This window comes from Oncorhynchus kisutch, linkage group LG9 (assembly GCF_002021735.2).
Source record: "Oncorhynchus kisutch isolate 150728-3 linkage group LG9, Okis_V2, whole genome shotgun sequence".
NCBI lineage: Eukaryota > Metazoa > Chordata > Actinopteri > Salmoniformes > Salmonidae > Oncorhynchus > Oncorhynchus kisutch.
The window spans coordinates 23,311,810-23,334,201 of NC_034182.2; the positions used below are offsets into that span (position 1 = coordinate 23,311,810).

At 42.6% G+C, this 22,392-nt stretch overlaps 1 protein-coding gene across 2 annotated transcripts; it reads left to right on the top strand.

Moving 5' to 3' along the window:
• Window positions 1–690: 690 nt before the first annotated feature.
• LOC109896919 (leukotriene B4 receptor 1) lies at window positions 691–21,944 on the top strand. 2 transcript variants are annotated; one of them, XM_020491373.2, is made up of 4 exons: window positions 691–892; window positions 5,277–5,842; window positions 19,777–20,047; window positions 20,190–21,944. In XM_020491373.2, the coding sequence occupies exons 2-4, from the start codon at window positions 5,337–5,339 to the stop codon at window positions 20,583–20,585; spliced, it is 1,173 nt and encodes a 390-aa protein (XP_020346962.1). In that variant the 5' UTR covers window positions 691–892; window positions 5,277–5,336; the 3' UTR covers window positions 20,586–21,944. The 2 variants fall into 2 exon arrangements, with proteins under 2 accessions (XP_020346962.1, XP_020346963.1); XM_020491374.2 differs by having other exon boundaries at window positions 695–892; window positions 5,280–5,842; window positions 20,190–21,083.
• Window positions 21,945–22,392: the final 448 nt, after the last annotated feature.

The window sequence follows — 22,392 nt, forward strand, 5'->3', positions numbered from 1 at the left end:
GTAAACCTCTGGCCGACTGGAATTGTGATACAGTGAAATAATCTGTAAACAATTGTTGGAAAAATTACTTGTCATGCACAAAGTAGATGTCCTAACCGACTTGCCAAAACTATAGTTTGTTAACAAGAAATTGTTAGAGTGGTTGAAAAACGAGTTTTAATGACTCCAACCTAAGTGTATGTAAACTTCCGACTTCAACTGTAGCAAAATTCCAAATGTAAAACACCTCATTGCATAGCAGTATAAAAGCGGGTCCCCCTCTCTCCCACCACACAGGGAACCCCACATTATTCTAAATTCCCACCAACTTGAAATATCCCACAGTGCACAGACATCAATTCAATGTCTATTTCATGTTGTTTCAATGTAATTGAATTGAAATGACATGGGAACAAATGTCGATTCACCCATTGTGTGCCCGGTGGGATGGTGCCAGGGAAATGAAGAGAGCAAGCAGGTGAGTAAGAAAGACAACAGACTACAAAGACGGATGGATATTTGACAGTATGACGTGTATATGACACGTTACGTTATTGCATATGCTTAATGCAATAGGATTGGTCAACATAAATGATCAGTTTGGAACAGAAGGCTTTCATCGCATTTGAACATGGTCAAATGGGATGAGCACAGACTTCCTTCCTTATTTGTTGTGATATCATATCCCCAGTGCTTCCCCTCGCTTGCGTTCAAGAACATGACGCAATAATGGCAGAAGGAGTACAAGAGTGAGTAAAGAGAGGAGAGAAGGAAGACTGAGACGTGGAGGCAAGTGGACGGACGGGCAGTCAGATCGGCGGGACAGATCAAACATTTATAAAATAGCCAACAAAAGCACTTCCTGTGGATTTGCTCTGAGAAGATAACTCCACAAGTGAATCAGCTCATAAAGGTCAGCGTTGTGTTCGTGTAAAAGCCAATTGTGTATAGTGTATAGTGTCCAGAATGAAATGTTTTTGGAGAGGAGGTGTGTTTTATTTTCCCATGTTTGTGACAATGTGATGTCCATGTGCGTGTATGACTGTATGGGATGATGTGTTGAAGATAGGCATGCAAAGATCCTGAACTTATCAGTGCTTATTGGAAATACAGCCACAGGGACCTTGGTGTAAACAAGTCCCTCTGGCCTTTGTCCAGTGCTTATTTGGAGCCAGATCTTGCCGGAACAGGATCCGGAACCTCTCAATGTGAGACTGTTTCATTTCCGGAACCCATTTGCCAGGATTCGGTAACTCTCATGGCATGAAAAATCATTTCCACCAGGGTTGCAACTTTCACGGGGGACAAGTGACAGTTTTATCATTGGAATGTGATATAAAACAGTAAACACTGGACAAGCCAGATGCTATTTTAAGGCAGTCTGACAAACTTCCAACGTTGATTTCCAAACTGTATCAAGGGATGATTGAGGCTTTTCCCGATGACACAAAACAAACATTTTAGGAAGATCTGGGAGACGCTACTGGTAATGATGAGAGAATACAGATCTGTTAGAATGCCAGTCATGTTCATATAATCTCACCGATAAATGACTGCAGTTTAAGACCATCCATAGAACGTACTATATGCCAGTGAAACTGAATATCATGCACTCAAATTGTATTATTCTGCTGGAGGTGTAAAACACGAAAGGGGACATATTTGCATATGTTATGGTCTTGTGAAGGCTGACTGAATTCTGGCAAATAGTATGTTCTTTTATCTCAGCAAGTCTACAGATTCTTCCTTCTCCCTGTTTTTGTTTGCTTGGTAATGTTGATACTGGAGACTTATCAGACAAAACTGTGTAACCTAGCATTTATACTGGCTAATACATGCATTGCCATTAATTGGAAGGTTGGTTATCCTTCCACAATGTATGGAACAAATGTCAAGTTATGTACAGTATCACTAGATTTGTTTTAGGATTCAGGGTATACTGTGCAACTTTCATAAGGTTTGGATGCCTTATATGGAATACTGTACGACAAAAGGAGTTGGTCTTGAAAACATGTCCACGTCAGAGGAGATTTAGGCAATCCCTAGCTGCTGGGCTGCTCAGTCCTGGCCTTGGGGATCTGCTGTACTGTTGTCACTCTGGCCTTGGACTAACAGACCTCTGAAAACAACAATGAATGTTTCACTAAGATCCTAAAGCTGATTGGGGTGTGTTGGGTCGCTACAGGGCTGTGGACCCCTAGGGGCAGGACGGGGTGACCCAGCTATATTGTGTACAAGTGAAAAGAGCTCTACAGTACTATTAGGCCTATGATATGAATTATATGGAGGGTACACTGTTTCTGTGTCTTAATGTGTAGGTGTATGTGTGTCTTCATTCAGCTTTTGTTTTCCAAACCTTTCCCGTGAGACTAAATATGTGAAGGAAGGTTGGGGAGAGAACTGAGTTATTGACTAGACTGGTGGTGTCGTGAGTGTAGGCGGCTCGGGTTGGCTGGGCGGTCTGGCTGAAATTTGTTATAGAAGATGTCGGTCTTAAAGACAATCAAAAGTTGTCTTTGTACTTAATAAGAGTTGTTCATTTGTTAGGCTATTGGTTAAAGTAGCAGCAAAATATTGATTATTGAAATATCATGGATCTAGATCAGTCAATCATTTACCTAGCTTGATGACTGCGGGAATTTTTGCTTACTTTTTGTTGTTCTACATAGAAATGGCTAGAAGGGCCATGGGTCATATTAGATTATGTAGAAATGCAGGAAATGTGCTTTAGATGCCCCCAAAAATGGGAGGGCCCCCAGACCACTGCCAAGTTATGTCCCCCTGCTGAAAATAGCACTGCTGGGTGATTTAAAAGTCATAGTCAATTAATCAATAGTATAATAATTCTCTGAGCAAAAAACGTTTTTTTTAAATTTACAATATGTCGGATCTATGAGAATAGAAAGGTTCAGAACTTTTGTAAAACATCACAGCACAGTTGAAAAATATATGGCAAATAGAAACGGGATGGTGTTCAGAGCTAGATGGGAGGGGTTGATTGGAGCTGAAGGATGGGACTAAAAACAAACAAAAGATAATTATTGTAAAATATACTGTGTCTGTAAAATGTATATAGTATGCATAGGCTGGAAGTGTTGTTGTCCATTAGTTTACTCCAGGTAGGGGAGGGATGGTAGGGTTAGAGAAAAACAATAAAGGAAAATATATTTAAGTTTCGACTGTTACTGGAACTGTATATATTTACCCCCAAAAATATATGGGGGATTGGAAATGAGGCAAACAATCACATTGATGGAAGCCACAATCTATCTGTAACATTAAAGCTGATCTTCCCCCTAAAAAAAAGATATATGTCGTTTTTTTGCATTATTATGTCCCCACCACATAAAACCAAAGTTGCAGCCCTGATTTCCACTGTTTGCAATGCAAAAACGTGGCTTATTCAAATTGACTCCTATGGCAGTTTCCTGGCTGCCCCCTAAAAAATGTAACGTGAAAACGTGCCTGATAATTGATTCTTGTTGGGCTGGACCGGGTTTTTCATTTGCTCAATATTGCAGCCTATACAGAACAACGCGTAACCATTGCTGTTGGGAGAGAGAGTAGCTCGCCTGTATCTCGCACAGGTTTTCATTCTTTTATTTGACTTTTATTTAACAAAACTACAATGCAATTCACTTTCTATGATCTCTCTCTCTATCTCCCTACTCTGATAAACATGAGCCTGCAACTCATCTCTCCAGCTTTGCACTTTTGTCATTTATTTCCTTATAGAATCATAGGCACGCGAAGGCTTCTGGAGGTGCCACTGCACCCCGGATAAATTGAAATACATTTGTCAAAATTAAAGAATTACTGCTATCAGTTCAGAAAGTTGAAATAATTTTGAAATAGTTTAAATAATTTTGAAAACTACACCAGGAGTAGGCCTATAAATTGGCCACAGATGATTAATGGTTTATTTAACAAAATTGCCTAGCTGTGGCTTGTGTGTAGCCCACCCAGCTAGCACAGTGGATCTGGGCCGATTCCGGCTTGGAGCTGGGGCACTCCGCTGAGAGTCAGACTCGGCCTATGTCATGTGGCCGAGTCTGGCAGTATTACTTATGCCTAGGATGTGGGGATTGAGCTCGGGCCGATTCCGGTGTGAGTTATCTGGCCCAAATGTATTACGTGGGGATCAGGCCGATTCCGGTGATACAGTAGTTTTCTGGCCCAAATGTATTACTTGGGGCTCGGGCCGATTGGGGCTACTCCCTGGCAGATGATTACACGGGCTGCTTTATATAATTAACATTTCATTATGTATTTTTCCATATTCTTTGTCCTTGTTTCTGTGATTTAAAAAATACAATAACATTTAAATAAAATTCTTTAAAAGTCCTGTGTAGTAGTTTGATAATTTGTGCAGGGCAATTGATAAGCATTACAGATGCTGGGTCGAGACTCGTGCCGGCTGCTTCTGGTTCAATTCCTCATTGCTAGCTGGGCAATCACCAGGCATGCCTACAGTCGGGAACCTGCAGCAAATCTGTCAGTCATGCAGCCAAAACAGTTTACAGTCGGGAACGCACAGAAAATCTGTCAGTCATGCAGGCCTTTACCGATATTTCAGATACAATCGCGTCAAAAATACAGGTTGGAAAGCAAATGGATTCTGTTGAAAAGAGAAGACTATTCTGTCTGTAGGCTACCAAGTTTTCAACTTCCAAATAGGCCTATTGAGCAAACAGCATCGTTTACCAAGTAAAACAAGAGAGAGACGTTTTACCACGAGCACAATGTCAGTGAGTGAAACTGGAAAGATTTTTTAGGACTATAATTTCCTCCTGGTATTGTACAATATGTGTCTCCACACACCTAGATCTAGGCTATTGATGTATTGAAGACCAGGTAGTTTTTATTGATCTCAGATTAAATAAATAAAGGTTAAATTAAAAGATTCTTACTTTGTTAGTGTCAAAGTAGCCTGTCATTTTGATTACAATTATGTAGAATTGCGTTTATAAAGGCCACCTTTTCCACAAACCCTAGGCTACAAAATGTTTTCCCCATGTGTACAACTTCTGCAAGCACCTCTACTGAACTATGCCAGTACGCAAAAGCAGAGCTTCAGTTTGCTCTTTGTGGTCTAGGCTGGGTAACCAAAAAGCACTTTGTGACAACTATGTTGATGAAAAAGCGCTTTATGGATATATTTGATTTGATTCTCTCTTCAGGAATTGTGTAATATCCATTGTTGTCCTCTCATTCTGTGTCTCTCTCTTCTATTCATAGAGCTATATTTTTATACCGTGTGTTCTAATTCTTATTTCTCTGGTCATTCTATTCAACAGTAGTGAGGACTGCGAATCCCAAAGTTCTACAAACCAAAGATTCTTCAATTCCCCCCCTAAATGGCGTCAGACCTCTCCATCTCCGCTGCCCCCCCCAGCTCCCCTCCACCTCTCCTCTCGCCTCCTCTCCTTTCTCACCAGTCAAACCAGATCGGCATCTCCATCCTGGTCCTAGCATTCGTCTTCGGTTTCCCCGGTAACCTCTTTGTTGTGTGGTCGGTGCTGTGCCGTGTGAGGCATCGGTCAGTTACCTGCCTGCTCGTCTTAAACCTCGCTGTGGCCGACGCGTTGGTGTTGCTAAGCTCCCCGCTTTTCCTGCGCTTCCTGGCAGGCGGGCGAGGCTGGGAGTTCGGGGCGGTGGCCTGTAAAATGGTACACTACCTGTGCTGTGTCAACATGAACGTGTCCATCTACCTGATCAGCCTGATGAGCTTGGATCGCTGGCTGGCCGTGGCAAGGCCATTCCTGGCCCAGAGGATGAGGACCAAGAAAACCCTGATGGCTGTTCTACTGGGGATCTGGGTGCTGGCTTTCGTCTTGGCACTGCCCATGGCCTTCTATCGCAGGTAAGGCTGTTTGTATGGGTTGTGTGTGTGTGAGAGAGGCATGAGAGAGAGGAAATATTAAAATACACACACTAATGTTAATGTAATTTAATTATGCCAATGTGTTTTCATTAATTGAAAACCCTTAATCTATTTCATGAGAATTTGTAAGATTCTTGTTTGCATAAAATAGACGGAGACCAGTCTTTTCAATAATAGGTAACAGAATTTATTCTCGGAGCGCGCTGCCACTTCACCATGAGCAACAGTTTATATACAAAACATGACGTCATTTCATTGCTTTACAGAAACCCCTCCTCTCGACAGGGACAAAGTGAGGTGAAAAGTTCATTCTAACTTACTAACACACTCCCAGGTAACTTTTGACCCCTCAACATTATCGATCACCACTTAGCTGACAGTTCTAATTAACAGAAAACCTAGGAATGCACTCACTGTCTTATCTAAAAACCCCAGAGCTCAGTTTCGTCGGTTCAACCATAGGTTAACGACCTTATCTGTTTACACAGTCCACTTCTTTCTTCCTAGTTAAAATGGTGTTTATTAACTTTAATTACTCCTTGTCTGTGTCACACAATCCCATCTTATGGACTCATATTGTCAATCAGATATAATAAAACAGAGTATAAGTTTACTTAGTTACAGTTCTATTTGAAATGGGGATATTGTTTATTCATTTACTCATAATAATTCTAACAATCCACCCTAAAAATAACTAAACAATTCATACCATCACTACATGGAACACTACACTACATGGAAATATCAATGATATACTAGAAGAAGACAACCCAATACATGTATGTACACAATCAACTTCAATGACTGTTCTAACCTACATCAGGATCTTAATTCTACTTATCAGGATTTTCTGTTAATCTTCATGAAAAAACAGTCTATACATTGAAACAAGAAAACATCTACATTTCCTAAACATCAAATATGGTCTTCTCGCGAGTGAAAGGATCCGGATTCTTCTATTACGCCCAAGCCATGTATTTTGTATTCCACTGGTCAGAGCTTAGGATTGGTCCATATATCACCATCTGAAGTGTCATTGATTTCTGGAAGTCCTGGAAATCAAACACATCCGTACAAAACTAACACAGTCACACAGGTGAAGGTAGCCCATAACACAGTAATCATAAAAATGTTCCATCTTCCAAACACACTGTCAACCCAATTAGTCAGAAGTATCCACCCCTGAGTTTACTGCCAACTCGTGAACTAGGGTGTGTAAACCAGACAAGGCCTTGGTCACTGACCCATCCGAAGCCGTGTCATCGGTTCCAAATTACCTCCATACACTCCCACCCTTTTCAGCCAGCAAACATCCAAGACTATTCTATTCTGCCAAATCATTCGTTACATCTCTGATATAATTGGTGAAGCGCTGTGGATTTTTAATAGATATAATTGATCTAATCCACATTCTCATTGAGAGTGGACCACCAAAAAATACTTGACTCTAATCATGCCAGGATCTAATTTATAGCTTTGATCTCATCTGCCCCCCGTGGAACCACAATGTTATTAATACAAACCCTATCATCAAAAGACCCAGACGGAGTACCTATTTTCTCCCGTTTAGTCAACATCATGTCATGGTGTTGAATGAGTGTGAAAGGCATTCTCAAATGTACCAGTGCACATACCCCTGTCCAATTAGCCGGTAATACTCGGCCATCACGTCATTCCCCCACACAACCACCAGATGTGAGCCCTGGGCCTCCTTATCTTACTGAAATCCCCAGATCTCAACCAGCCTGTCAAATCACTCATTGGTCACATCAGAAGTAACATTATCTGTCCTATCGCAGGTACTGATTTCCCCCACATATTTCCCAGAAGTACTATGCTGAATCAAACAGTAAACAGTCTCCCCTTGCCTCTGTGAAAGGAGGAAGCTTAGATTTCAGAGGAACATGTGGATATAAATAGTGCAAATCCATACAACTTATTATCTGGCTTTCCTGCTTCCATGAATAGCTTTACCATACAGGTCGTTCCCTGAGGTGAATAATTCCATTCAATGGAAAAGAGATGGTTGTCAACTGAGGTTTGCTGTGGCACAAACATAGCATTCTTCTTTAGCTATTAATCTGGTCGTATATTGAATCCACTCTAACCAGAAGTTAGAATCCTCATAACCAGTTTCCCTTTCCTTAAGATCTTTCATCTGAACTATCCACACCGGCTCTTGGCTCTGGACAACTCCACAGTCAGTATCTGCTTTGTCAGAGGGACTCTGCTTGTATTCGGCTGACTATAGAGCAATTAGCTGTCTAACTTTTTCTACCTGGAATGCACTAGGTTATCAACTGAAACCCTTACTTTCACTACACTCCATCTCCTTCCATGCTAGGTATGTAGATTTATGTAGCCTCTCACATGATGTGAGCTATAACTTGTTTCCATGAACTACACAGAGACTTGCACAGAGACTTACATTCCATAATAGCTGCTCTTAATCCTGCACTGCCAAGGAGTCCACATAGAACTCCACTGAGACATCCTTCCCTATCCTACTCTCACTTCCTGTTTATCCAGATCAAGTGATCTCTTATGCTTGGTTAATACTAATTCCTCCTTGTTTAACTATGTCAATATTACCCTCTGGCCTTCTCGGGGGGTTCATGGTGTATCAGGAATAAGGTCCCACAACCAGACAGCAAAGGATCGACCAGTGACCCATAAAGCCCCACCCTCTTCCAGATAACACATCATTAGCAAGAGCCAGACACACTTTCACTTCTATGAACAAAAACAGTGATGGAATGACAGGTAAGCTAATCTTCATTCGAGAGATGGCCCCCAGAATTCTGTTAATTCCAGTTCTCCTCTCGAACACTGTTATTGTTCGACAGTGTCAATGTGTCTTACCCTCCCGCAGTGTGATATGAATCCGGGTAGCGATTTAAACAGTAACCCTTTTCCGTCCTATCTCTCAAATACCACTAAGCGTCTCACTGTTTGACTTTAACTAAAATCATTGATTTTTGAAAAAACGTATCTATGAGTGGCAATCTCTAAAGTCCTTACATTTCCTTTATCAATCTATCTTGATCCTAACAATAATCCTAAATCACAGATGTCCTATATTCCTGTTAAATTTAATACTATTTAAAAAAAACTCCTAATAGTCAAACAAAGCCAAAACAAATGCTAACCATATCAAAATCCTTCCTATACTTACATGCTCTTTCCTTCAGGGATCCTCAGTATTCTATCTGACAATAACATGAATTAAACTTAAAATCAGTTTCATCAATAATTTAATATATGTTGCATAGTGTGGAATACCTTATCTACAGTAATGTATCACCCCTAAGAACTTAAACTTATTTTTCTATGTAATTTGGCTTAATATATCTCCTATCCAAACCTCAGTGTATCTTATCTTCCCCTATTTATTCTCAATGATAAATAGGATTATTTTCTGTTGTAATACCAAATCAATAATAGCCAATTCAAAAACTTCACAGCTAATGTTGTAAAACAGAATCCTGAACCACTTTCTCATTTGCGGTTCAAACAATAATTCTAACCCCAAGATTCCAAGAACACAGGATGAGATGTTACTATCCTTTGTGCAAGCACTTCCAAGAGTTAATGAACAGTGAGCCTGGTGAAATTTGGGGAGCGCATCATCAGTAGTGTACCTTTGGTTCCTAGGGTGTTTCGGCCTTTCACACTATACACCCTCCCCAAAGGCGGCCAGCGAAAGGGTGATCAATCCTACGCTTGCGTCCCATTCCCAATTAGTCATAGGAGTTGCCTTGTTGATGATAGCCAACATCCCATGGGACTATGCATGGCAGGGGCGTCCTCCTCCCTGAGTCAAGCATTGTTGACCGCATACCTCCTGGCCCTCTCACTTCGGGGCCCAGCTGGGGTCTTTCCTCTTCATCCAGAGCCACTGACTGCTGCCTTCTGCCGCCTCCGATACAGCTTTGATTGCCGAACGCTGGCTCTGGCCCTTAATTCCAAGGTCTCTAAGCAGTCTGGTTGTAGATGTTGCCACAAAACCTCTGCAGCCCACCTCCACTGGTCGGACTTCTGTGTTCCAGCCATGATGCCGTGCTTCGGCAGCTAGATCGGCATAGCGCAGATGTTTTCGCTCATAAGCCTCATCTACTGAGTCCTCCCAGGGTACTGTGAGCTCAATGATGAAGACCTTCTTGAGCAAACGGGACCAGAGCACCATGTCAGGTCTTAGGGTGGTGGTTGCAATCTCCGGAGGAAACACAAGTTGCCGGCCAATGTCAGCTAGCATTTTCCAGTCGAGGGCCAAGCGCAGCTGGTCTCGCTCTAATGGTGTCGAGCCGCGCTTCGGTGGTTTAGCCCCTTCGCGGACAAAGTTTGTCCGTAAGGGGTGTGATGCTGCTGGGGGTGGTAGGGAGTTGGTGGCAGCTCGCTTGTCCTCCAGGGCGGACGCAAGGTTTTTAAGGACTTGGTTGTGACGCCAAGTGTAGCGTCCTTGGGTGAGGCTTGTTTTACACCCCGTGAGAATGTGCCTGAGGTTGGCTGGCATGGAACAGAGGGCACAGTCCGGATCTTCACCATACCATTGGTGAAGATTAACTGGAGTTGGAAGGACGTCATATGTTGCTCTGATGGAAAAGCTCAACCGCCTCGCTTCCATGGCCCACAGATCCTTCCAGCTGATCTTCCTCTTCTCCACACTGTCCCATCGAGTCCACTGTCCCTGTTTGGAAAGAGAGACTGCCTTGGCCCACCTTGCAGCCTCCTCCTGATGGCGTACTTCCTGCACTACCATCTTCCGCCGCTCTGGTGCAGTGGCCTTACTCCAAGCAGCACGGCTAGTTAGCCCAAGGCCTCCTCTCCCTTGCTGAACATGACCCACAATGTCAGCATGTCTGAGGGCTGCTGTTGCCTCCTGGACTGCTTTTCCTGGCCTCCATTTGCGCCCAGTTGCCAAGGTCGGCGCGTTGTTGCTCACCACTGGGTCTCGAGATTCATTCAGTGTCATCTGGAGCCTGGTTTTTGAACACTTGAATTCCTCTGTTAGACTGGTGAGGGGCAGCTTGAGGACACCATCTCCATAGAGGCCGATGGTGGTAAGGCATCGTGGAACTCCGAGCCACTTCTTTAAGTAGCCTGTGACTCCTCTTTCCATCTTCTCCACTGTTGAGATTGGAACCTCATACACTGCTAAGGGCCACAACACCCGGGGTAGGAGACCAAATTGCAGACACCAGGCCTTTAACTTTCCAGGTAGCTGGGTGTTGTCGATGGACTGTAGGCTACTACTGATGTCTTTACGCAGCTGTTGCACCTGGTCTTTGTCCTTCAGGCTTGCATCATACCACCTTCCAAGGCTTTTTACCGGCTGCTCAGACACTGTTGGGATTTGGTCATCTCCGATGAAGAATTTCAGGTCAGAGAGTACTCCCTTCACAATCGAGATGCTGCGTGACTTGGATGGTTTAATCTTCATACGGGCCCAGCTGATGTTCTCCTCGAGTTTTCTGAGCAGTCTCCTGGTGCATGGGACAGTGGTAGTCAATGTTGTAATGTCGCCCATGTAGGCTCTGAGTGGAGGGAGGCGGAAACCAGAGTCGACTCGCTGTCCACCAGCAACCCATTTTGAGGATCTGATGATAACCTCCATTGCCATTATGAATGCCAACGGAGAAATGGTACATCCTGCCATTATACCTACATTCAGGCACTGCCATGAGGTGGTGAACTCTGGGGTGGTGAAGCAGAACTGCAGATCCTGGAAGTACGAGTTCACCAGGGTTGTGATGGTGTCCGGTATGTGGAAAAATCTGAAGGCAGACCACAGGAGTTCATGGGGCACAGAGCCAAATGCATTGGCGAGGTCGAGAAAGACTACATGGAGGTCCCTTTTCTCCTCCTTGGCCATTTGGATCTGGTGCCAGATCATGCTGGAATGTTCCAAGCAGCCAGAGAACCCTGATATTCCTGCCTTCTGTACAGATGTATCGACGTACGCATTCCTTTGCAGGTACTCGGCCATCCTCTGGGCAATGACCCTAAAGAAGATTTTACACTCGACATTCAGTAAGGAGATTGGGCGGAATTGGCTGATGTTCACTGCATCCTTCTCCTTAGGGATCAGGACCCCGCCTGCCCTACGCCACACTTTGGGTATTATCTTATTTTTCCAAACTGTTCTCATAAGCCTCCAGAGGAACCTCAGGACGTCTGGTGCGTTCTTATACACTTTGTACGGGACTCCATTTGGCCCCGGGGCTGATGCTGTTCTTGCCCGTCGAACTCTGTTTTCCACCTCTTTCCATGTCGGAGGGCTGGTCTCAATATGATGTTCCGGGGGTTCAATGGGTGGGATATCTGATGGGATGGCCAGATGTTCATGTCGCTTTGAGTCAAAGTTTGTTGTTCTCAGGTGCTCCTCTAGGTCTTTCTTTGTTGTTTTTAGAGCTCCACTTTTTTCCTTCGTGAAGAGACTTTTAAGGAACTTGAAGGGATCTTTATAGAATCGAGTTCTAGTTTGTTCTTTCTTCCTTCTGTGTTTCCGTAGGTTCTCTGCTCTACGGAGGGATGCCAACCGGGTTTTGATATCAGCCTGAAGTGCCTCTATGCCCTCCTTCTCCACTTCCGAGGCCATCTTCCACTGTTTCTTAAGCTGTCGCCTTTCTTGAACGAGGCGCTTGATTTCTTGTTGCCTCCTGGAAACTGGTGGGGTTGGAACCTTTCTCCCGCCTTTTGCCTCTTCCACTCCAAATCTTTCTGTCCCGTACTCATAGATAATGTCCCCCATCCTCTCCAACTTCTTCTCCACTGTGCCTCGAAGTGTCTCGAGGGTCAAGGTAAGGTCAGTATTCACTGTTTCCCACAACTTCTTGTCACTGGCGCCGGGCCACTTCACATATGGTCTGTGCCCTGGTAGTCTCCTCTCGACTGCAGGTCTGGGAGGCTCGGTGAGTTCCACTACTGTTGTTGGTTCCACCTCAGTTGTTACTTCGGTGCTTGAGTTTACGTCCTCCATGACAGTGGTACTGATGCACTGCAAACTATGGTTTGCGTCCAGTTGCTGTGCTTCATTCGACTGATTTGATCGCTTTCGCAGAAAGTAATCAATGCGAGGCCTCTGTCTCTCTTTACCCAAACACCCCTTCTTCCCCTGGTGGATCCTCAACCCATGGTGTGATGTAACTTTCCTCCAACCACAGACACATACCTGCATCTGTTTGTGGCCCGCTGTTGCAGCAGAACTTGTGACAGTTGCTGTGGTGTTCTCTTGTGCTGTGCTCTCATTACTCGTAGTCGTTTCCGGTCCAGTCGTTACCATGTTGTCAGCCGATGAGTCATCTTCCGCCCCCGCTCTCGCAGACTCTAGGGGTATTCTCGTATGTTGACTTTCTGTAGCTAAAGCGGGTGTTTCCAACATACTGCGACGCATGGGAAACTACAGAAATGGGAAGCTACCCCATGACTGTCCCAGTGGGGTCTATTCCCTCCTGTCAGCCGTCTCTCCGTGCCGCCACAAGGACTTTCCCCTGTTGTCAGCTGATCTTTCTCAGCAGTCACTGGACAAGTCCAGATATTCAGATTCCAAGACCACAGGATGGGATGTTACTATCCTTTGTGCAAGCACTTCCAAGAGTTAATGAACAGTGAGCCTGGTGAAATTTGGGGAGCGCATCATCAGTAGTGTACCTTTGGTTCCTAGGGTGTTTCGGCCTTTCACACTATACACCCTCCCCAAAGGCGGCCAGCGAAAGGGTGATCAATCCTACGCTTGCGTCCCATTCCCAATTAGTCATAGGAGTTGCCTTGTTGATGATAGCCAACATCCCATGGGACTATGCATGGCAGGGGCGTCCTCCTCCCTGAGTCAAGCATTGTTGACCGCATACCTCCTGGCCCTCTCACTTCGGGGCCCAGCTGGGGTCTTTCCTCTTCATCCAGAGCCACTGACTGCTGCCTTCTGCCGCCTCCGATACAGCTTTGATTGCCGAACGCTGGCTCTGGCCCTTAATTCCAAGGTCTCTAAGCAGTCTGGTTGTAGATGTTGCCACAAAACCTCTGCAGCCCACCTCCACTGGTCGGACTTCTGTGTTCCAGCCATGATGCCGTGCTTCGGCAGCTAGATCGGCATAGCGCAGATGTTTTCGCTCATAAGCCTCATCTACTGAGTCCTCCCAGGGTACTGTGAGCTCAATGATGAAGACCTTCTTGAGCAAACGGGACCAGAGCACCATGTCAGGTCTTAGGGTGGTGGTTGCAATCTCCGGAGGAAACACAAGTTGCCGGCCAATGTCAGCTAGCATTTTCCAGTCGCGGGCCAAGCGCAGCTGGTCTCGCTCTAATGGTGTCGAGCCGCGCTTCGGTGGTTTAGCCCCTTCGCGGGCAAAGTTTGTCCGTAAGGGGTGTGATGCTGCTGGGGGTGGTAGGGAGTTGGTGGCAGCTCGCTTGTCCTCCAGGGCGGACGCAAGGTTTTTAAGGACTTGGTTGTGACGCCAAGTGTAGCGTCCTTGGGTGAGGCTTGTTTTACACCCCGTGAGAATGTGCCTGAGGTTGGCTGGCATGGAACAGAGGGCACAGTCCAAACTAAAACTCCATTATAATTAATTTACCTTTAAAACTAGTAACCCAAATGACCACAAATTCATTATACAAATGGCTCTCCCCTGAGGCTGATCAGACCCCAAGAGATAGCCATGATAAGGTCATACCACCCTTTTATAGTCATGTTCCATACCACATTAGACATATTAAAGAACCCTTTATCCTTCAAATAAAAAAATTAACTTGTGTAATTAAAACTCATAAAATAAAAACTCATAAAGTTCCATATGTGAGCGTGCCTCTTTAAAATACCTTTGCACTAAAACAAATAGTCCTAACAAATGTTTTATGTGTATATATTTGCAAACCTTAATGAATAAACAATACTTCAAGGCCTTTTTCAATTTGGTCGTTTATGGCCTCAATCTCACCCACTCTCCCCAAGATTATAGTCCCAGGAAACATCTAAAAGAGAGACAATAAAACTCCCATTCTCCCAGAAAAACACAAAATGCCTAACTAGCATTCACTATGCTACTTCGATTCAGAAACTCAAAAGTGAACTATAAACTAAACCTAATGATAATTCCCCTTTACCTCAAATCATTAATCATAAGTTTTAAACAACGTCAATGTATATGTTTACTTAAATGAACATGCTACCCTTAGATACAATTAACCTGATAACATTATTATCCAATATATTACTTTTTCCCTCTGCCGCAAATGTCGTACATTTCTCAGTGTAAGAAATCCGTAATTTAATCCCAGATATTTAATAAAAATGTAAACGCATTCTCCCATGGCTCCTTCAACTTACATATTCAACTTCCGTCCCGGAAGAAGGGATCCTGCTTAAACACACCAGAATACAGTGTTTAATTAAGTTAAATCAACTCCTAAAATAAACAATAAACAGTAACCAAATAACCAAAGTAAACTTTTATCAGCAAAAAACAAACTATACTACACAAAACTCACTACTATAATGCTTCAGATGACAAAATTACTCAGAGACTCATGTTTACATCTCAATAAAACAAAACACCATCTGCATGTTCCTCAAGAAAAACCCAACTTGCCCCTGTTACAGATGTCTACGTATCAGGGGAAAAGCTCAAATAACCAAATTCAACCTAGCGAATCTGCTGCTAGTTTTTAGCATCTTTCCTGACTACCCTGACGACTTACAACTACTTTTAGAAATGTATTTTAAATTTTTTATCAACTTCTGAAAAGTGACTCAAAACAATAATGCACGCATTTTCCTTCTAAATGACACAAACAATTTTCTCCGATACCCCCAGTCACGACATCATTTCCGTGGCGACAAAAGTGCCTTGCGAGTGACGTCATCAACTAGCGCTCAACCTAGAGCCGAGCCGCAACGACTTTCAATGAATTGTAAATAATTGTTGGCTGTCTGCAGCAACAGTAGTATGGGTTCGATAAACCAAACCTAATTTATCACATCTGTTGAATCCTGAATTAGAATTTACAACATCAATCAACATCTCTCATCTCTCAATTCTCAAAATGTATAAGAACATTTCGATGGGCACAAATCTATCGTAATTGTCTCTTCGTTATTATTTAGAATTAATTTTATTTAACCTTTTACGACTATGGGGCGATATTTAAATTTTTTGATAAAAAACGTTCCCGTTTTAAACAAGATATTTTGTCACGAAAAGATGCTCGAATATGCATATAATTGACAGCTTTGGATAGAAAACACTCTGACGTTTCCAAAACTGCAAAGATATTGTCTGTGAGTGCAACAGAACTGATTTTACAGGCGAAACCCAGATAAAAATCCAATCAGGAAGTGCAGCATTTTTTGAAACTGCCTCATGCCAATGACTCCTTATATGGCTGTGAATGAGCTACAAATGAGCTTACATTTTCTACGTATTCCCCAAGGTGTCTACAGCATTATGACGTCTTTTTACGCATTTATGTTGAAGAATAGCCGTAAGGGACCACATTTAGCAAGAGGTCACATGGTGTCTCCCACAGAAAATCTTGTGTAAAATACTGAGGTAGCCATTTTTCCAATCGCTTCTTATGAGAAAACAATTGCCTCGACGGATATATTATCGGATATATATATTAAAAACACCTTGAGGATTGATTCTAAACAACGTTTGCCATGTTTCTGTCGATATTATGGAGCTAATTTGGAAAAAAGTTTGGCGTTGTAGTGATAGCATTTTCCGGTCTATTCACAGCCAAGCATGAGGAACAAACGGGAGCTATTTTGCCTACAAAATTAATATTTTGGGAAAAAAGGAACATTTGCTATCTAATTGGGAGTCTCCTGAGTGAAAAGATCCAAAGTTCTTCAAAGGTAAATTATTTAATTTGATTGCTTTTCTTATTTTCGTGAAAATGTTGCCTGCTGCCAGCAGAGCCTAGCATAGCATTAGGCCATGATAAACTTACACAAATGCTTGTCTAGCGTTGGCTGTAACGCATATTTTGAAAATCTGAGATGACAGTGTGATTAACAAAAGGCTAAGATGTGTCTCAATATATTTCATTTGTGATTTTCATGAATAGGAACATTTTCTAGGGGTATTTATGTCCACTGCGTTATGCTAATTCGTTTGAGGCTTTGATTACGCTCCCGGATCCGGGATTGCTAGTCACAAGAATGAAGTAACTGTCTCGTCTTTGATTTAGCATTTTAATTACGACTCTATTCCCAATACATTATTCAAACAGATCATTTAGTGAACTGACATCGTCTTGCATCAAAACTCACTCCGTCCTTATTTTAAGTTGAATGAATTAGTCTTTCAATTTGAACCAAACAAACAATTTAAAATGTTATATATTATATATTATACCAATACTAGTGACTATAACTTTCTCTGCAATACAATTAGTTGAATTATAACCAAAAACGCCTTGGCTGGGAACCGAACCCTTGACTGCAGTTTGTAAGACTGCTACGCTCACCACTATACCACCAACGCTATGGAACTGACTGAGATTCTCCGCAAATAGACCCATTTTACAATTGTCTGTATTTGTAACTCCGGCATCGGGACAACAGAAAATAGCCCTAATTTAAAAGCCCAACGTTTTCCCTCAGTGAGGATTCTCATTAATCTTGCTCTCCTCTATCAGAAATGAGGAATAGTTACTATCGTGACTCTTGATAAGTTATTAGGTCTCACACGTGAGCGAATTATCATTCCTTCTTTAAACTTACTCCTCCATGTCGGGCCAAAATAGGTGTTTCTCTTATCTCTTCCCTGCATTATTTCTCATCTCCCGTTAATTCTGGGACCTCCTTTGAGGATTTACTATCCATGTTTGTTAAATCCTTACCATTACTAGTAGCTATGGTATTTAACCTCTTGGATTTAGGGGGCGCTATTTTAATTTTTGGATGAAAAACGTTCCCGTTTTAAACAATATATTTTGTCACGAAAAGATGCTCGACTATGCATATAATTGACAGCTTTGGAAAGAAGACACACTGACGTTTCCAAAACTGCAAAGATATTGTCTGTGAGTGCCACAGAACTGATGTTACAGGCGAAACCCAGATAAAAATCCAACCAGGAAGTGCTGCATTTTTTAAAACCGCCTCATGCCAATGACTCCTTATATGGCTGTGAATGAGCTACGAATGAGCTTACGTTTCCCACATTTTCCCCAAGGTGTCTACAGCATTGTGACGTCTTTCGCATTTCCATTGAAGAATGACTGTAAGGGACCATATATAGCAAGTGGTCACATGGTGTCTCCCGCAGAAAATCAAAAATACTGTTGCCTGCTGCCAGCAGAGCCTAGCATAGCATTATGCCATGATAAACTTACAAACAACGCTAGACAAGCATTTGTGTAACGCATGTTTTGAAAATCTGAGATGACAGTGTTGTTAACAAAAGGCTAAGCTTGTGTTTGAATATATTTATTTCATTTCATTTGCGATTTTCATGAATAGGAAAAGTTTCTAGGGGTATTTATGTCCGTTGCGTTATGCTAATGCATTTGAGGCTATGATTACGCTCCCGGATACGGGTTTGCTCGTCGCAAGAGGTTAATCACTTATCTATGCCTTTCTATTTTTTTTTACCTTCTATGTGCGTGTATTTCTATGAATCTGCTATTTACCGTTACTTAGTTACTTTAGTTGCTCTTCTGTCTGACTATGTGGGTGTCTCTCTAATGATAATCAATGTGTATGGGTTTCTATTATGTATTTCTCCTTTATACAATTATAAGCTCATTATAAACTATTGTTCCTTGGGACTTTCAACATTAATAATATCTCATATCTCACTTCTCTAGACTAGCTTTCCCTCTCCACCACCTTGGATATACATTTTTTTCAGTATTGAATAGGTTCAATCATCATGTTCGCCTAGAATTACCCTGCCTTCTCACCAAGCCTAATTTATCCTCACCTTTTCATAGTCAGACTACTTTCCATATACAGATAGACTACTTAGGTTAAAACTTTATTTAGGTATGTCTTTTGAATTAATGGCTATCCTATTTGTACAGAACAACCGCCCTATCTAACAAAACGTACTATATCCCACCCTTAAAAAACCATTTGGCTTGCAAAACCAGGATTTATTAAGTCCTATTTCATTTTTGGTAGTGCACCTTACCACGAGTCATTTCAGACCCGTTCCTTCCTATCGATTTTGGTTCAAACACAAAGTAGAAACCTAGTGTATTTGTTCCGAATATTCAAGCACCTATCATTGATTAAATCCAAACTCCTTTAGCACATTCAATCAAAAATATCTTAAATAATTCGTCCAAAATTCGAGAATAAAGACTATTTACCTTCGTCCTGTAGACTGGGAAAAGCAATGCCGGTTCGATTCCGTCACCTTCTCTGTCGCCTTCAGATCAATACCGGCCTGTTTTTTTAAAACCTCAATCCAGAGGCCAGGTCTTTATATAATGAGTCAGACCTGTCCGTGCACGGCTTTCGGCTTTCCCTTCGGACAACAGAGGCAAGTTTGTGGAATCCGGTTCGAAATCTGAAGATTTTTGTTTGCATTACAGGCTGTTTTTTGTGTAGTTCTTGAGCTCTTAAACACTTCTCTAATAACCTGCGGAGTATGGCTGCAATAAAGACAACCTGGAACACTCCCATTGTCTCAATCAAACAAACTCTCTCTCTCTCTTTTTCTTATGCATTCCTCAAGTCACACACTGGTCCTGGGGAACATCCATGAGACCCATCATGTCTCCTTCATGTTGTAAAATCTCTCTCTCTCTCTCTCTCTCTCTCTCACTCTCACACTCTCACTCACTCACTCACTCACTCACTCACTCACTCACTCACTCACTCACTCACTCACTCACTCACACTCTCTCTCTCTCTCTCTCTCTCTCTCTCTCTCTCTCACCTTACCTTACCTTACCTTACCTAGTAACCTGAAGCTGCACATGAACAGCTCCGTGACCGTCTGCATGTCGTACCACTGGAAAAGTGTGGGTCACCAGGTGTTCCAGTACCTGTTTGAGACCGTCCTGGGCTTCTTCCTCCCCTTCACTTTCATCATCGTCTGCTACACCTCCGTCATCTGTGGACTACGCAGGGCCATGTTCCAGCACAAGGGACGGGGAAACCGTCTCATCCTCCTCATCATCGGCACCTTCGCTCTCTTCTGGCTGCCCTACCACGTGGTCAACATCTTACAGGTATGAGAGTTTGACAATATATTTCTAGGTACTGCACATTATTAAGCAGTTCATTTGTTGTGTGTCATACAGGTATAATAACAGGTATAAGCCCTATCTGTCTCTCTTGTATCTACCTCTCAACTCTTTGTCTCTCTCTCAGGTGATTGGTCTACTTGGTGGTAACGACACTCTGTTTAAAGCAGCCGCGGTGGCCCGTCCCAACGTCACAGCGCTCGCTTTCCTGAGCAGCAGCGTGAACCCTGTGCTGTACGTGTTCGCTGGCAGCTCCCACATCCGCCAGGCCGGCCTCAGCTTCATGGCCAAGCTCTTCGAGGGCACCAACATTGAGGGAGGGACCTCTGCCTCCTTTACCCGCAGCACAAAGTCCAGCCGGAGTGGTTCCTCGGCCCCGCTGTCACTCAAGCTGGGGCGGTCGGGGAAGGGGAAGGGGAAGGAGGGGGATGGGAATAGTGTGACGGAGCTGCAGGAAGCTGAGGTCAAGGTTAAGTCCAAGCCGGAGCTCAAGACTTTGACCTCCAATGATCAGTTGGAGTAGTGTTACTTTTTGTGGCCTACTGTACTAGTCATAGGTTTACCGTATTTAATGTATTTCGCAGATCTTTGATACAATTTGTGCTTTATAGCTAGTGTTTGTGGTTGCCTCCATGCAATTTCTGGATAATATTATAAAATATCCTTAAAGTTTTAACCTGTTAACAAATCGAGTCAATGGCTGTGCCAATGGCTAGTTGAGCAAATTGAAGTGTTTTCTTCTCATGCATAATGCAAGGCATTATCACTGGGATATGAGGTAACAACAGGCTTTGCCTATGTTAAGTGTTTTAAAAAGTACAGAAGTGTTTGTTAGGCATTTAGCCTGTGTTTAAAATATGCTTATATTATTTAAAGAGAAAAAAGTGATTGTATTTCTGTTAAGTGTTTGGGAAATAAAGATGGACATGGTTTTAAAAAGGTAGTGGTGATATTTTATTCAGTACATAATTTTTTAGGCGGCTTTACTTGCCACTTCCTGCGGCTCAACTTACACCATACATTTGTGGTTGCCTCCATGCAATTTCTTGGATAATATTATAAAATATCCTTAAAGTTTTAACCTGTTAACAAATCGAGTCAATGGCTGTGCCAATGGCTAGTTGAGCAAATTGAAGTGTTTTCTTCTCATGCAGGGTAAGTTGTGCCAAAATAACACTTTTTTTTAATACAAGCTATATTTTCAAAACTGTAATATTTACATGGATTCTGATTATTTCCAAGGATATACAACATCCTGAAAAGTATAGTGATATCTTTGTTAGATAGAATACTATATTATTCCTAACAAAGATATCTACATATATTTCAAAATGTTTTGTACCCTTGGAAATAATCAGAATTCATGTAAATATTACAGTTTTGAAAATATAGCCTTTCCAGAAAAAGAGTAGTCACTTGGCACAACTTACCCTGGGTACGGGGTAAGTTGAGCATTGGGACAGGGTAAGTTGAGATGCCTTGGGGATAGTGGGTGATGGTGCTGGTAGGTCAAAGTTTAGAGAAGTATGCAAATAAAATTGTATTGGTCACATACACATGGTTAGCAGATGTTAATGCGAGTGTAGCGAAATGCTTGTGCTTCTAGTTCCAACAGTGCAGTATTATCTAACAAGTAATCTAACAATTCCTAACAACTACCTAATACACACAAATCTAAAGGGGTGAATGAGAATATGTACATATAAGTATATGGATGAGCAATGGCCGAGTGGCATAGGCAAGGGGCAGTAGGTGGTATAAAATACAGTATATACATGTGATATGAATAATGTAAGATACACAAACATGATTAAAGTACCACTATTTAAAGTGGCATTGTTTAAAGTGACTAGTGATCCATTTTATTAAAGTGTCCAGTGATTGGGTCTCAATACAGTATATACATGTGATATGAGTAATGTAAGATATGTAGACATTATTAAAGTGGCATGGTTTAAAGTGACTAGCGATACATTTATTAAAGTGTCCAGTGATTGGGTCTCAATGTAGGCAGCAGACTCTCTGAGTTAGTGATTGCTGTTTAGCAGTCTGATGGCCTTGAGATAGAAGCTGTTTCTCAATTTCTCGGTCCCAGCTTTGATGCACCTGTGCTGACCTTGCCTTCTGGATGATAGCTGTGTGAACAGGCAGTGGCTCGAGTGGTTGTTGTCCTTGATGATATTTTTGGCCTTCCTATGACATTGGCTGCTGTAGGTGCCATGGAGGGCAGGTAGTTTGCCCCCGGTGATGCGTTGTGCAGACCATAACACCCTCTGGAGAGCCTTGCAGTTGAGGGTGGTGCAGTTGCCGTACCAGGATTCAGCCTGACA